Here is a 15,379-nt window from a genome sequence, read left to right on the forward strand (position 1 = left end):
TTTTGTATGCGGTACAATGATGCGCCCTTTGTTTACATTCCACAGGTTGCTGGTTAGTGTCTTTCCCATTCCACTTTACCTCCCTTCATAAATTTAAGATCATCAACATTATAAAGTTACGTACATACATACATTAGTGTACATTATAATGACTTAATTTAAATTTAACTGCCTAAATGTTAAACTTCATAATTTTTACTTTCATTACACCTTTCACTGTACTATGATGCACTCTCGCTTTGCTTACTCTCAGAGGAAGTTCAAGTCAGGGGTTATAATCGGTTCACTTAACGAAGTTTCGCTTAACGAAGTGTTTTTTAGGAACATAACCCCTTCGTTAAGCGGGGGTTGCCTGTATATATATGAGGCCCCACCCGCGAAAGGGGGATAACCCACACGACCCTACATTTTTTCACTTCTTACGGTAATGAAAACTATCATAATGTATAACTGTTATAATGAAATGAAAGGTCTGGCCTAGCTTTTTCTCGCTATATGATATTTATTACATAATAATAATCTTTAAGCTCACACCGGTACATTTTGTTTACCCCCTACCCCGAATACCTAATAAAATATTATTCCTTTTATTGTATTACTGATTGTAAGCATTCTATGCTTGACTCTCATCCTTTATACTGGCTTGAGACAGTTAAGATCATCATTAGGAACTCGTTTTTGTGGTCTCCCATTCCCCAGTACTTGTCGAAGATTTTTTTTATCTTTTCTTCCCCAACAGCTTGAAAGCTCTTCTTGAGGCAGGTACAGGGACTTCCAACTCTCACAGCAGGAACTACCTTCTTGGACTTGATGGTGATGTATTCCTGGCCAGAGTCAGCTGTCTCTTAGCTACATTCTTGGCCAACATAGATATGGCACCATTCTTTTTTAGCTGGGCCTCAGCAGTCCACTTGTCACCGTCAGAAGGCTGCTGCGGCACTTCTGTATAAGATGATTCCGTGAATTCATCACTGTAGGAGGACATTCTGATCTATTTACTGCAGGAATGTGGAAAAAGCAGGACAAGGTGTGTGCTGAGTGAAAGCTTCAACTAGTCTGTTTACATGTTTACTTGAACGTGGCGTAAGAGGCAGTGGGCGGGAGAGTGGCGGCGTGATTGGCTGGCTGTGAGGGGTGTGATTAAATCTTCTGCGCTAATTGGTTCAGCACCTCCACCCACGTGTGAGGCTTGTCACTCTTTCGCACGAGTTTCCAATACTTAGTCTGGCCAAATTTCTTCACCAACTTCGCCGACTTTAGAACACTAATTTTGCCATCAGCAAGATCGAATATTGCGATGTCAACACTTCCACAACAATTTTACACAATTTATTGATGAGTTCCCGGCCATAACTCAAAACTGGCAACTTTGTGGGTTATCCCCCTTTCGCAGGTGGGGCCTCATATATACACATATACAGTAATTGCCCGCATATCCAGAATTCGCTACCATCTGGAGCTGCCCCGAAGCATATTCAAACATACTGCGCGAGCGATTTCTCCATCCCGCTAGGTGACAGCACTTAAGGCGGCAGCACACTAGCACTTTTTCCGTCGTCTTCAATGATTTCCATTGGTTTTTTTACTGTTCCGTCAATTCTTTCTGTCGTCTTGAGCTAGATGGAACACACCGTTTTCTTCTAATCAATTCTTAGTCAAATTAAGATTTATGGTTTCTAACCAAAACTTTTATAATAAAATTTATTTTCTTGCTAATTGGATTGATGCTATAATCTCAACTTAATATCATCTTCATAAGTAGATGTAAATGTAATTGTGTGTGTGTGTGTGTGTGTATATATATATATATATATATATATATATATATATATATATATATATATATATATATATATATATATATATATATATACAGGCAACCCCCGCTTAACGAAGGTTCACACAACGAAATTTAGCTACAAGGAAGGTTTCATTTTACTACCATCTGCTCGTTTAACGAACACCAAACTCGCTTTAACGAAGTTTTATCCAGGTAATTTTTTCCAAGTTTGAAAGCCCCGCCGTATCACGCAAGCCCTTAGGCTTTTGAATACACCAGGAGCTGCCGATACTAAGGCCTGCCTCAGGAGAAATCCTGGGACACCTGTAGAATCAAGATCAAGATCAAGCCTCTCATGGACAACACGCGCACCACTCACTCCCCTGATCAAAACATTAACAGCATCGCTGTTAATGTTTTGAACAGGCTCAACTTACCACCAAAATGCCCTGCAATGTGGCCTAGCATTCCTAAGAAGACTAGGAAGTCTCTTACTCTCGAAATGAAGCTGGATATTATTCACAGACACGAGAGAGGTGAGAAAACTATAGCAATGCTCGCCACCATCTTGCCTCCATTTACTGTCTCTACTATTTTCAAGTCAGCAGACTCTATTAAGATGGCTGATGAGACCGTATCTTCCTTGTCAGCAATGGATAAAATGGAAAGCCTTGTGGAAATGTGGTACATAAGTTTTGTATGTGATACAATGATACGCCCTCTGTTTACATTCCACAGGTTGCCGGTTAGTGTCTTTCCCATTTCACTCTCCCTCCCTTCATAAATTTAAGATCATCAACATTATAAAGTTACATACATACATACATTAGTGTACATTATAATGAGTTAAATTAAACTGCCTAAATTTTTCATTTCATAATTTTTACTTTCATTAAACCTTTCACTCTACTATGATGCACTCTCGCTTTGTTTACTCTCAATGGAATTTTAAGTCAGGGGTTAAACTTGTTATAATCGGTTCGCTTAATGAAGTTTTGCTTAACGAAGTGTTCTTTAGGAACGTAACCCCTTCGTTAAGCGGGGGGTAGCCTGTGTATATATATATATATATATATATATATATATATATATATATATATATATATATATATATATATATATATATATATATATATATATATATATATATATATATATATATATATATATATATATATATATATATATATATATATATATATATATATATATATATATATATATATATATATATATATATACACAGGGTGTCCATAAAGTTCCAGTACCATTAAAAGTATTTATTGCTCAGAAACCATTTGACATTAAGTATTGTGGTTTTATGTGAAATGTTCTACATCTATTCAAGTTTACATTTACAGCACTTCATGCACTACATTCCACATGTGCACCCCTAGTTGCCCTCACAATGTCAAGACAATATTCCATCTCCCTCCATACGTGCTGCAGCATATCAACGTCAACTGTTTGGACAACTTCAACAATGCGTCTACGAAGTGTGGCAAGATCATGAACAGGATTCTGGGAGACACGATCCTTGATGTACCCCCAAAGGATAAAATTCAAGGGGGTAAGATCAGGGGAGCGAGGTGGCCATCCGATTGGTCTGTCACGGCCAATCCATCTTCCAGGGAAATGTGCATCCAAAAGTGTCCTAACATAATTTTTTCCTTTAGGGGGTACGTCAAGGATCGTGTCTACCAGAATCCTATTCATGATCTTGCCACACTTCGTAGACGCATTGTTGAAGTTGTCCAAACAGTTGACATTGATATGCTGCAGCGCATATGGAGGGAGATGGAATATTGTCTTAACATTGAGGGCAACTAGGGGTGCACATGTGGAATGTAGTGCATGAAGTGCTGTGAATGTAAACTTGAATAGATGTAGAACATTTCACAAAAAAACACAATACTTACAATGTCAAATGGTTTCTGAGCAATAAATACTTGTAATGGTACAGGAACTTTATGGACACCCTGTATATTGTTCCAGCCTAGCAGCGAAAAGTGGTTCAGTTGTTTGTTTACATATCTCTGGGAGATGCTCCAAGGCAGAACTTCCAAGTAGCAAATGGCCAAGATGAGCTGCTCTGTTGTTTATGAGTGGACAAAGCTGTCTGAAGTTTCTCATAAAAAGCATTAAAGGCCAAAAATAGCAACGAAAAAATAGCAGCAGCTGGCTGGGGGTTGAAGGGACAGCCATGTTTGTTTACAGTTGACGACAAAGAAAGTTGACAGAAAAGTACTAGTGTGACGCTGCCTTTACTGTTGTGTGTACTGCTTATGTACCATTTTTTGTTCTAGAATATACATTTAATGTGCTTTCATTCATTGTTTTCTTACCCATTTGGGTTATGTACATATTTTTTTTCTCAATTTATAAGGGGTTGGGAGAGGAAATTCCGTGTATCCACCAGGGCCTTGGCTGCTATAATCCGGATACGCGGGCGATTACTGTATATACATCTGACTTATATGAATTCCCCACTCCCCCCAAAAAATCTCTACTCAATACATCCCTCTTAAAAGAAGACAAGTCGTAAGAAGTCAGAAGATGCAGGGAGGGAGTTCCAAAGTTTACCAAAGAAAGGTATGAATGATTGAGAGTACTGGTTAACTCTTGCATTAGAGAGTTGGACAGAACAGGGATGAGAGGAAGAAGAAAGCCTTTTGCAGTGAGGCTGGAGGAGGAGGGGAGGCATGTAGTTAGCAAGATCAGTAGAACAGCTAGCAAGAAAATAGTGATAAAACATAGAAAGAGATGCAACATTTCGGTGGTGAGAAAGAGACTGAAGACAGTCAGTCAGAGGAGGGGAGTTGATGAAATGAAAAGCTTTGATTCCACCCTATCTAGTAAAACTGTGTGACTGGAACTCTCCCAAACATGCAAAGAGTACTCCATACAGGGGTGGATAAGGCTCTTATACAGAGTAAGCAGTTGGAGGGGCGAGAAAAACTGGCAGAGATGCCTCAGAACGCCTAACTTCATAGAAGCTGATTTAGCAAGAGATGAGATGTGAAGTTTCCAGTTAAGATTATCCAGTGTGGAAGAGGGAGACAGTCAATGTCATTGAAGAAGAGGGGATAGTTTTCTGGAAGGTTGTGTCGAGTTGATAGGTGGAGGAATTGAGTTTTTGAAGCATTGAAAACTACTAGATTTTCTCTGTCCCAATTGAAAATCTTAGAAAGATCAGAAATCAGGGGTTCTGTGGCGTCCCTGAGTGATCTGTTGACTTTCTGAAGTGTTGATCGTCTTTGAAAGGACGTCATCACTGTAGGAGTGGATAGGGCAAAAAGTTTGGTTAAGGTCATTAATGAATAATAGAAAGAGAGTGGGTGACAGGACAGAACCCTGAGGAACTCCACTATTAAAAGATTTAGAAGAACAATGGCCATCTACCACAGCAGCAATAGAACGGTCGGAAAGGAAACCCGAGATAAAGTTGCCTTTTTGTTTAACTGTTTGTGTTGCCCTTGGGCAGTTTTCCCTTCTAACATAAGAAGTATATGTATGCACAGTAACCCTGCATAATTGGGGGAATTAATCCAATCATGACAGAATCCTATTTTTATGGGTTTTAATACCAAACTAATAATAACTTTGTCACAGGATCTGACCTTGGTGTTCTTAATCCCAGGCATAGCATCTTCAGGCACTCCTTTGTCAATGATTTTCCGATGGAGCTTCTGTCTACATAATGGCTCTTTACTTGATGTGATGGTGGTTGGCTTCTCTGATGATGAGCTCTGTAGATAGTGCATACTAAGTTAAGAACAAATGGAGTTCAGAGCAAACATTTCTATTTTAAAATTTGAGATCTAATGCACATATAATGCAATAATTTCAAACAAATTCCAATACAATATCACATAAAACCATAAGCTCTGACCTCTGACTTTGGTGTGTTGACACTAACAACATCATCAAGCTTAGAGCCCACTACCATAACCTTGGAGCCACGAGTTACTCCAAGCTCTCTTAGAGTCTTCTCATCTTTAGCAAGTCCTTTGATCATCACTTTTTGCATTGCTGGTAATACATCTGGAGTGCAACATTTTAAAAAACTTAAGCTGATGGGTATTTATTGATTTTATGTTTAATATAACATGATAATTAAACAAAAATAAGGTTTGCATAAAAGAAACTAAGAAAGGGAATCCTGAAATATTTTTGTTAATTCTCATAAATACAGATAAAGCATTCACATAAATTTTATTTATCTATGAATATCAAATTACTGAAACAATGCAAATAATCAATGAAGCAGCAATAAAGTAAGTTTTGACATTTTCCATTCTTGAATTCCTTAAAAATCATGATGCTGAATTCAAACTCTGTGACCTATACTTGATTCTTTTGACATAACAAGTTAACATCAAAATGAAGTCCCATAGCCTTTTTTTTTTTTTTTTTTTTTTACATTTCTATTCACTTATTGATTTATTTTTCATACCATACCTTGTTTATCCCTAGATCTTGAAGTGGACAATTCATAATGTTACAAAGGAACCTAGTTTGATTCAAACAACTGATATATTCATGAAAATTAACTACATACTTTAAAATTATTAAAAAACAAGTTATATGAAGAAATGTTCAGGAATACTCACTTATTATTGATGTAAGGTGCTCTTTCAGTTGCTTGACTGTTCCATCCACAGGAAATTCTATATCATATTTTGTCTTATTGTATACTAACTTGAAATTTACTGCTTCCCCTGTGGGTAGCCCTTCAGACTGAAAGGGAAAATAACTAATATTACTAAAACTAATATTAGTAAAGCAACACCATAGTCAGTAACTTAAATTAAACGTGTAGTACATATAATATAATCATAAAAAGGTTTACCAACAAATAAACATAACTGAAACAGTATCATATATATTACCAATATAAAGGATACTGTATCCTAAAATATATATGTAGTACATTATTACATTATTAGCAACTCATTAGGTGCCACATTCATATATAGCTATATCACAAAGTCCACTCTGTCTGTCTTGTTTATCAACAATAATGTTAATTTGAGAATTAAACGGGTGTATACTACATACTTACAGAAACCTATTTTTACCCAAAAGTGAATAGACCAGATTTTACCTAGATCACTTGAAGTGCTATATAGCATGTTTCTATAATTTTCACTAAAAAAAAAAAACCCTAAAATATTGGGATAAAATAAACACCAAGGAAGAAGAATGATCGATAACGTAAATAGGAAAAGATTTAAAAAAAAAAAAAAAAAAAAAAAAACTTGACTAGTGGGTTGTCTAAAAAATACATATACATACTATATAATAAAAGAGTACAAATTTTTTCAAAAACTCTTTCTTGCTCTTAAACTACAGTCAGGTACTTTTCATTTTGACATTCTATCTACCACTACAGCATACAGGTGTCCAATAAGAACTTTTATTTCATCCCATACATACACTTACAATAAAAAAATTCCAGCAGCAGTTGGATCGTGCAAAGATGAAGTGGCCTTGGCATTCAGAAGGTTATCAATTCAGTCATTATTTAGATAATATATTTAATAATAATGATTAATGATACCTGAGTAGCTGGCTTGTCTTCTTGTGTGTCTGGGGTTGGTGTTTCCTCTGAGCTCTGTGGACGAGGCTCAATAACCACTCCATTGCCTGCATTACAGGAGCTGTCTGGGGAAGTCTTGCTGTTTTCACATTCCTTTATACATTTGCCATCACTACTAGTGACTGAAGAAAAAAAATAAAAATAGTTGTAGAATTTTGTGATACTATCGTTTACTTGTATATACGTATTACCTATATTGAAAATTTTATACAAATAATAACTCAGCCTTGCAATACTTAGGTATCAGAGTTAGCTATCTAACTATAATTAGTACTTATTAGCACATTTTCTCTTCCATCTTTCACATTCCCCCCATGATACAAAATCAAACTTGTACTACCTTTTGCATTTCTTTGTAACAATTTTGATTTGTAAAAAGGAAAAAAGAATCTAGTACCTGACTGATAAGCATGAAGGAGATGCATAAAAGATTATTGAATCATGTACATGTACTAAAAAAAAAAAAAAAAAAAAGGAATGGTTATAACAGGTGAAGTCACTAGATTCAAATGATTACCAGGTATATCAACCCAATGTTCAATCCTAGCTTCGGTTATATAAATATGCTAGATTGATTAATAATATATGTGGGTGCTGAAGCATGACAAAAAGTTACTAAAGTTATGGAAGAGAATGAAAAGTTCATTTATAATTGATTAACATAAAATTGAATTCTGACAACTAAATCAACAATGAAAGTAACAAGTATGAGTTGTGTTGTAAAGGTATGCAGAGAAGAGAAGAAAAATCCTTTCAGATTTTTGTCAATTTGGAGATGACATGTGGGACTACCATAGTATAGACATTTCGTCACCTACCTCTCCGTAGTTGAGAGTTTCCAGCGGTCACCAGACCTAAGCCAGTTGTACACTATTACCAATATAGTGAAAGAAAATATTAAGAAAAATAAAAAATAAAAGAGAGAGAGAGAGAGAGAGAGAGAGAGAGAGAGAGAGAGAGAGAGAGAGAGAGAGAGAGAGAGAGAGAGAGAGAGAGAGAGAGAGATGGAGGACGGATTATACCAGAGAATGATAAAGGAATAACAAAACAGAGAGAGAGAGAGAGAGAGAGAGAGAGAGAGAGAGAGAGAGAGAGAGAGAGAGAGAGAGAGAGAGAGAGAGAGAGAGAGATTGTTTCATTGACATTACTTGAATTGTAAAGAAAATATTAAGAAGAGAGAGAGAAAGAAAATTTCTATCACATGCATACCATACGTCCAAATAGTGTAACTGAGAGAGAGAGAGAGTTCTTTCATTACATTTGTAACAGTGTATATCTGGCTGAGATCTGGCAACCACTGGCAACTCTCAACTCACGCAGCTGAAAGGTAGGTGATTGGATGTCTATTCTATGGTAATGTGGACATCTGCAACTATTCAAGCAATCACACTCTGGCCAACATCTTGAGTAGTGCACTGCTTGCCCTTACTAAACTTGCTATTATCCCAGGCAGATTATATTATTATTGTGTTTTTATTGACCACACCTACAAGTGATGTAAACAGAAATCTGGTTAATAAAAAGGGATTCTTAAAAAAATGTCTGAACAACTGTAGTCCATAAAAAATAACCACTAATAAAAGAAAACTCAAATCAAACCCCAAAACTTTAAAACATTAAAACAAAAACTTAATGTTGATAAAAGAGTAAAAAAAAGAAAAAAAAAAAACAGAGAACTTCGCAATCTTACGATAATGAATAATAAAGAAACATTTTGAAAAAAAAACATAAATTGAAAACAAAATGCTAAAAGCTAAGGAAGGAAGGAAAACATTGATAATTCTAACATAAGCTATAAAAATTTCCTTAGAAATCAACATGATTCAGAACTTTAAATTTGGGTTTTAAACACATCAAGAATCTTACAAATTATATAACATCGCTCATTATCATCATACCTATATGAGAACAGGTCTTCGATGTGAACAAAATTGTACATTTCTCTCAGATGTTGGGTGTGTTACATGTCCTCCTGTTTTGTATTTTACCACAGGGACAGTGTTTTTCTTTTAATAGCAATCTCCCCCGACCCATTCTGTTCCACCTTCCCATCTCTACCAAAGACTTCAGTTAAGTACTCTGTGCACAGATTGGTTTTTAAATCCTTCTGTATCCACTAGCAGCCAGAGTAGTTCACCATTCACTTTCATTCAACATATCATTATTCCTGACAAACATTCCATTCAGAAATTACAAGAAGTACTCTATCTAGTGTTAGGTCTATGCTGCTAGGTACTTAACTTAGGTCTACTCAGGTTAATATTCTACATCAGGGGTTCTCTACCTTTTCCTCGTTAAGAACCCCCTGTATTTTAGCACCCGAACCCACAGTAATCTTACATGGAACAGAATGTTAGTTTAGTGACTGACAGTAACTCAATACGCAATGGATATTATTAGATCAGCCATCTAAGTACCCCTGGATATCTTGTGAACGACTGGTGGTTTGCAAACCCAAGGTTGAAAACCCCTGCTGATAAACTTGGCACTGAACTTTGTATGCTTATACGCCATGCGATATTAGCTCCATCAAAGTTTCGTATTCAACATTTATTTCTTCGTGTTTAATTGGTGAGACATAATATCACTCTTAAAAGAACATCACAGTCTAAGATGCCGAACAAATTTACACATCTATCACTTAAAACATTTCTTCCTAAGTTATCGTCCACCCATGGAACTGTATAAGCAGATTTTAACAGTTGTGTGCATTCCAACGGAATAATATAATGCGTTTCCTAGTGGTGGTGGCCACAGGCCGAACTTTGCCTACACAAAACAGCTGATCATTGAGCCTCGTCATGCCGCTACTCAGCTGAATTTACCAATTAGTCCATAATACCACAAACTTTTGCTAGCTGGCTGTACACATCTTAAAACGATACTATCTGCGTTTGCTATTTACAAAATTACCTTCTTTTTCCTCGTTAGACATAATAAGAGATGATGAGGCAGGAGCCGCGGCCCATCACAACAACAACAATCACACGAGAGTTGAGCTAAATATTTAGTTGTTACCTACTTCATTCGTTTACTTCAATATATCAACAAGATATGTTTTCTTGTAACAACAAAATACAATAGTGGTTTACTTAACTTATTTTACAGGAAAAAATGAAAATTAAGAATATTAATATATACCATATTTTCTTCAGAGTGGCAAATACTGCAATGATACGCATGTTTTGGTAAGAATATTGAAAATCTAAGAAAATTTCGAATTGTTTTCAAGCCAATATTGTTATTGAAAATTCAATGTTAAGATAGTCCATAGATGTGCAATTTGATCGGTTTATTACTACAGTACACAGCCGCGCGACAACAACAAACATGGCGGACGTGAGCCTGGACGACATCATCCAACAGCGCAAATTTCGTTTTGGAAAGCCGCAAGGGATGAGGTAAGGGGTTCTTAATGTATTTCACGATTTAGTTAAACCCCAAAAGAAATTAATTTTCCACTATTTACCTAACTTGACCTTGTCCTAGGGTGTTATGTCACCCTAACTTCTAAGATTCGACTTCAGCAAACTATGCCGGGTAAAAATCAAAAGCTTCTCTACCTTATGCCTACACATTGAACATGTACAAGGCAGTTCTTTGAAGGAAGATTCTGATGTCGTGGATAGTTCTAACGTCCTGAGAAACACAAAGGGGCTTGGTGTCATTCTTACCTGGTGGGCTGCCAAATCCCTGACAACCAATGGCATTGTACTACACCCAAAATTTGTTGTCTGGGAAGGAAAACTGGATCCTGGTGATGCGCTAGCTAATACGTGGTGTTTATTGATTTTCGTTAAAAATAGTTTTGCTTATAGATAGGATGATGAGAACCATCAGTGAGTTGCTGTAAAGTTGGGTCTGTAGAGCAAAAGGTGAGTAGATATACAATCTAAAGATCTTCTTTACTTTAATAAGGGTTAATGATGGGGGAGGAAAGAGCTGGATGCCCACGAAAGGCCGCCTCATCAAGTCAACTTATTTGGACCACAACTCTGCTCCACAGGTAGCTACCGTTCATTGGTATTGCTAGTAACATGAAATAGAATGATTTTTTTTTTTTTTTCTTGTTTAAGATCAATCCAGTAACAGATGGTGAAAATGGTACATTAATGGTCTCCTTAACTGTTGTGTTATAATCACTGCAGAGTTTTGGTGATGTGAGAAACAAAATCATCCAGAACAAGAGACTGCGAATGAGGGATGCACGGGACCGTCTGGCTGAACTTGCCAAGCAAGGAGATGCTCGGGAGCGAATCAACAAAATGAGAAGAAAAACTGTTCCTCTAAAGAAGGTTAGTTCCCATTTTGTTACTTACTCTTAATATAATGTTCATGGCGTGTGTGTTCATCTCAGTCCATTACCAACTTGGACCATTCACTATTACCGACTTGCCCCACCTGGTGAACCGCTTTACATTCCATCCGCCCCAGTGACGATGCACCCCAGGTCCATTCGCCCCGTAAGTTGGGGCGCATCTACTCGGGAAGTTGATGTGCCCCAGTGCGCCCCACAACCAAGTCATTGCGCCCCAACTCTCATGTTTGCATATAAGCATATATCGGATCAATGGCTGAACGATGTAGTGGTTATGGTTTTACATTCTGTATTTCTTTATCACAAATAGTGGCCTCTATTACACACACACACACATTAATGATCTCGGCAGACTATATTAATCTTTGTTTACATTTCAGAGCCAACGTCAACAAATCATAAGAATAGACAATATAAAAGGAGACAAGGCAAGATGAAAAGATTAAAAATAGTAGAATACTATACAAATATTGTAAAATAGTAAAACCGTAAACATTTAATACATTATAGTAAAATAATATAGTAAAATAGTAAAAATATAAGGATTTAATATAAAAGTAGTAATTGCATATGCATGTCATAAAAACTTCTAAGTAAAAGAAGACAAAACAAGATGAAAAGATTAAAATGGCACAAAATGTGAACATTCGGCAAGTAGCTGCATTGGTGACAGATCGTCATTACTGTACCTATCCCAGCAATTGTACAAACGGGCCTGGAGTGTCCTATATGATTTTCTTTGGAAGCGCTCGATTTTTCTGTCAGATACTAACTTCAGTGTCATATCAACATCTTCCGCTTCTTGTTTTAAAAGGGAAGTTAGGACATAGAAGGGTAACTGGCTTTTGCCCGCGTGACTGTTAAGGTGGTGATGCCGCCCTTCTACATCATTGTTGGTTCTAACATTTTTCTTGTAGACACTCCAGGTAGCTGGGGGAAAGATAGTGGATGTGATCCACTGGTTGCGAATGTACGCAACAAGAGTAATTAGGTTAGGGGTAAGGGCTATGCTGGAAATAAGTTCGTCAAATGTTGCAATGATATCTTCATATGGCAGGTATGGAAGAGAAAGCAACTTCTTTATGAATCTGTGTGTACCAGAGTCTTGGCGATAAGCAGTTTGCAAGCCATGGACCTGTACTTGTCGCCACACTGCCTGGGCCCAGTGAAATCCGCAGCCGTGAATGGTCGCTGGGAATCACCTTTGGTATGGCTCGCCACATCGCATGCTCATAATCGATAGTGACATGCTCCACAGCAACAGTATCTGCTAAATCGACAATACCTTGGAGCACATGCTTATAGTCCCTTTTCTTACGGGAAGACATGAGACAAAATAGGACAGGGACCTGTTTAATATAGTCTCCGGATTTTACAAAGCCGTGAATGGAAAAAAGTTGGTAAAACGGCTTTCGTACCACTTTGAATGTCGAATCTATAAACCAATGTCAACATTTGAAAAGGATGTCTAATTGAGCAGCTGTAGCAAAGATGAGATGACGATTGCCACGCACATGAATATCATTTTGTAGAAAATCCTGGCCAATAAAATCAATGTCCAGTGTAAAACAAGTCTATTGGATCACTAGGGTTTTGACATGTTCAAATGTTTCCTCATTGCCATTGATACTATCTCCCCTGCTGGTTTGAAGATATTGGTGCATGCCTTTTCCATCACAGCAGCTCAGATTTGATGCACTGTAGTAGTGTTGGGTTCGGCAGGATGACAGTGTTCAGCGTTGCCAGGTATAAAGCTGTTTCCGACCTGTTTTACTGTTGCACGACACATTACAGCACTTCGAGACCGCTTGCAACACTGCCAGTCAACCGATCCATTCTTGTTTTTTCGCTTTACATTATAGGAATAACCAATAGAGTTTGTTAGCTTTGGATGTCTCTGGCGGGATGAATTTTAAACAATAGTCCATGTTGTAACATTGTCCACATCATCTACATCCATAGGGGTAGGGTCACAGTGAATAATGCAGAATATCGGTGTGTGTGCTGGACGTTTGTTGTATACTACTATCATCACTCATATCTAGAAATGATGCATGGGACACCAAGAGATAATATTACCTCCAGATTTAATACGTTAATGGAGAGAGAGAGAGAGAGACAGAGAGAGAGGTGGTTATGGAATGAAGGGGAGATAAACAGGACGAAGGGGAGATACGAATGTGTGTGTGTGTGTTAACATTGATTATGAATAGACAATTCTACTTTGTGTTTGAATAACATGTCGATGTTTGGATTTCACTTGATCGTTTCGAGCTGATGGTGAACGAAAAGATTTTAAAAGATTTCGACCACTGCCTATGATATCATCAAATATCTTTTTTCCTATTTTTTTTATTGCTTGTAAAATATATTTAGTTACATTGTGATAAAGATATAGGGAAATAGTGGTACTCTTCAAAATATATTAGATTTTTGGCTGAACGAAAACATACGGACAAGTACTACCTTCATGTTCTACTGCAGGTGGCGATAGTGGCGGCAGGTACGGATCTAATACATTAATGGAGAGAGAGAGAGAGAGAGAGAGAGAGAGAGAGAGAGAGAGAGAGATTTTACTACAAATATAACATTATCGAATAATTGGTTGAAATACCGACACAGTACCTGTGTTTTGTTGGCAATTACTGCAGTACCAATGTACGTCAGCCAACTCCCCACGGTTCATCCTTTTATACTCAAGCTGGCTTACACCTGAGTTGCATGTACGGTGTTACCATGTAAAACGGATTTCACACTGCAGTGCTTGCTGCCTTGGCCTTACTTCATTAAAGCAAACGATGCACAGGTATGTTGGTAGAGCAGTCGCCATGATGGAAGTGAAGCTATAATGATATTTGTACTAGAAAGTAACCTAATTTGGTTGCTTCAAATTGTTTTAAATTATTCGTTCATCCATTGATCCGAAGTATACTTATTTTGCGTTTTAGAGTTGGGGCGCAACGACTTAGATGTGGGGCGCACTGGGGCGCATCGACTTCCCTATGAGTAGTTGCGCCCCAATTTACGGGGCGAATGGACTTGGGGTGCATCGTCACAGGGGCGGATGGACCTGCTACCGGTGAACCAACTCAGACCATTAGCTTAATTCAGCTATTACCACTTACAGCACAAGAAACTATTTTCATTTGTTATTTAGTGCCTCTTTTTTTTTTTTTTTTTTTAGAATTGTATGGTTTAGAGAGTTTTTGTTGGGTCATGGTCAAGATGGCCCCTGACCATGATGGCCCCACACTACAGACCACGACAGCCTCAGTTTCTTTTTACCCGTAAGGTGGTTTTATATTATACTTGTTAATAGAGCATCTTATACTAAGACAGATTGTATTAATAAATCAGTCGCTCCCCACTCCCCCATCCATCCCCATCTTTCCTCACCCAGTGATAGGTACTGTACCACGTAGTACCGTACGTGAGTGCTTACTTTTAATCACCGCAATAATGTTATCGTGTAATGTTTATCAGTAAATTGGATACTTGTTGATACAATCTGTTTTAAATGTAAGATTGCAAAACATAATATTAAAACATTTGGTATTTAGTCTCCGGCTGCTGCAGCAAGCCAGCAACAGTCATCGTCACCTCATAAAAACACAGTGGACTATCGCGCGCGCCTCGGAAACTTTTAAATCATCTTATGGGTAAACAAAACCTTAAAATG

General features: G+C 37.4%; 2 protein-coding genes across 7 annotated transcripts in view; one reads left to right on the forward strand and one right to left on the reverse strand.

Moving 5' to 3' along the window:
• The window catches only part of LOC123518548 (ubiquitin domain-containing protein UBFD1-like), a 66,778-nt gene extending 56,359 nt beyond the window's left edge, over window positions 1–10,419 (reverse strand). For 3 of the 5 annotated variants that reach the window (XM_045279380.1, XM_045279379.1, XM_045279377.1), the window contains exons 1-5: window positions 10,296–10,419; window positions 7,344–7,504; window positions 6,394–6,520; window positions 5,673–5,824; window positions 5,401–5,529 (exon numbers count right to left, since the gene is read on the reverse strand). In XM_045279380.1, the coding sequence (XP_045135315.1) occupies window positions 5,401–5,529; window positions 5,673–5,824; window positions 6,394–6,520; window positions 7,344–7,504; window positions 10,296–10,317 (591 nt within the window). In that variant the 5' untranslated portion in view covers window positions 10,318–10,419. The remainder of the gene's footprint in view (window positions 1–5,400; window positions 5,530–5,672; window positions 5,825–6,393; window positions 6,521–7,343; window positions 7,505–10,295) is intronic. The other 2 variants (XM_045279382.1, XM_045279378.1) reach the window with 1 other exon arrangement.
• A 242-nt stretch (window positions 10,420–10,661) lies between these two features.
• Window positions 10,662–15,379, forward strand: part of LOC123518546 (polymerase delta-interacting protein 3-like) — a 28,856-nt gene continuing 24,138 nt past the window's right edge. For both annotated transcript variants that reach the window (XM_045279375.1, XM_045279376.1), the window contains exons 1-3: window positions 10,662–10,783; window positions 11,301–11,388; window positions 11,531–11,677. In XM_045279375.1, coding sequence (XP_045135310.1) covers window positions 10,713–10,783; window positions 11,301–11,388; window positions 11,531–11,677 — 306 coding nt within the window. In that variant the 5' untranslated portion in view covers window positions 10,662–10,712. The remainder of the gene's footprint in view (window positions 10,784–11,300; window positions 11,389–11,530; window positions 11,678–15,379) is intronic.

The sequence above is a fragment of the Portunus trituberculatus genome, chromosome 44 (genome assembly GCF_017591435.1).
Source record: "Portunus trituberculatus isolate SZX2019 chromosome 44, ASM1759143v1, whole genome shotgun sequence".
NCBI lineage: Eukaryota > Metazoa > Arthropoda > Malacostraca > Decapoda > Portunidae > Portunus > Portunus trituberculatus.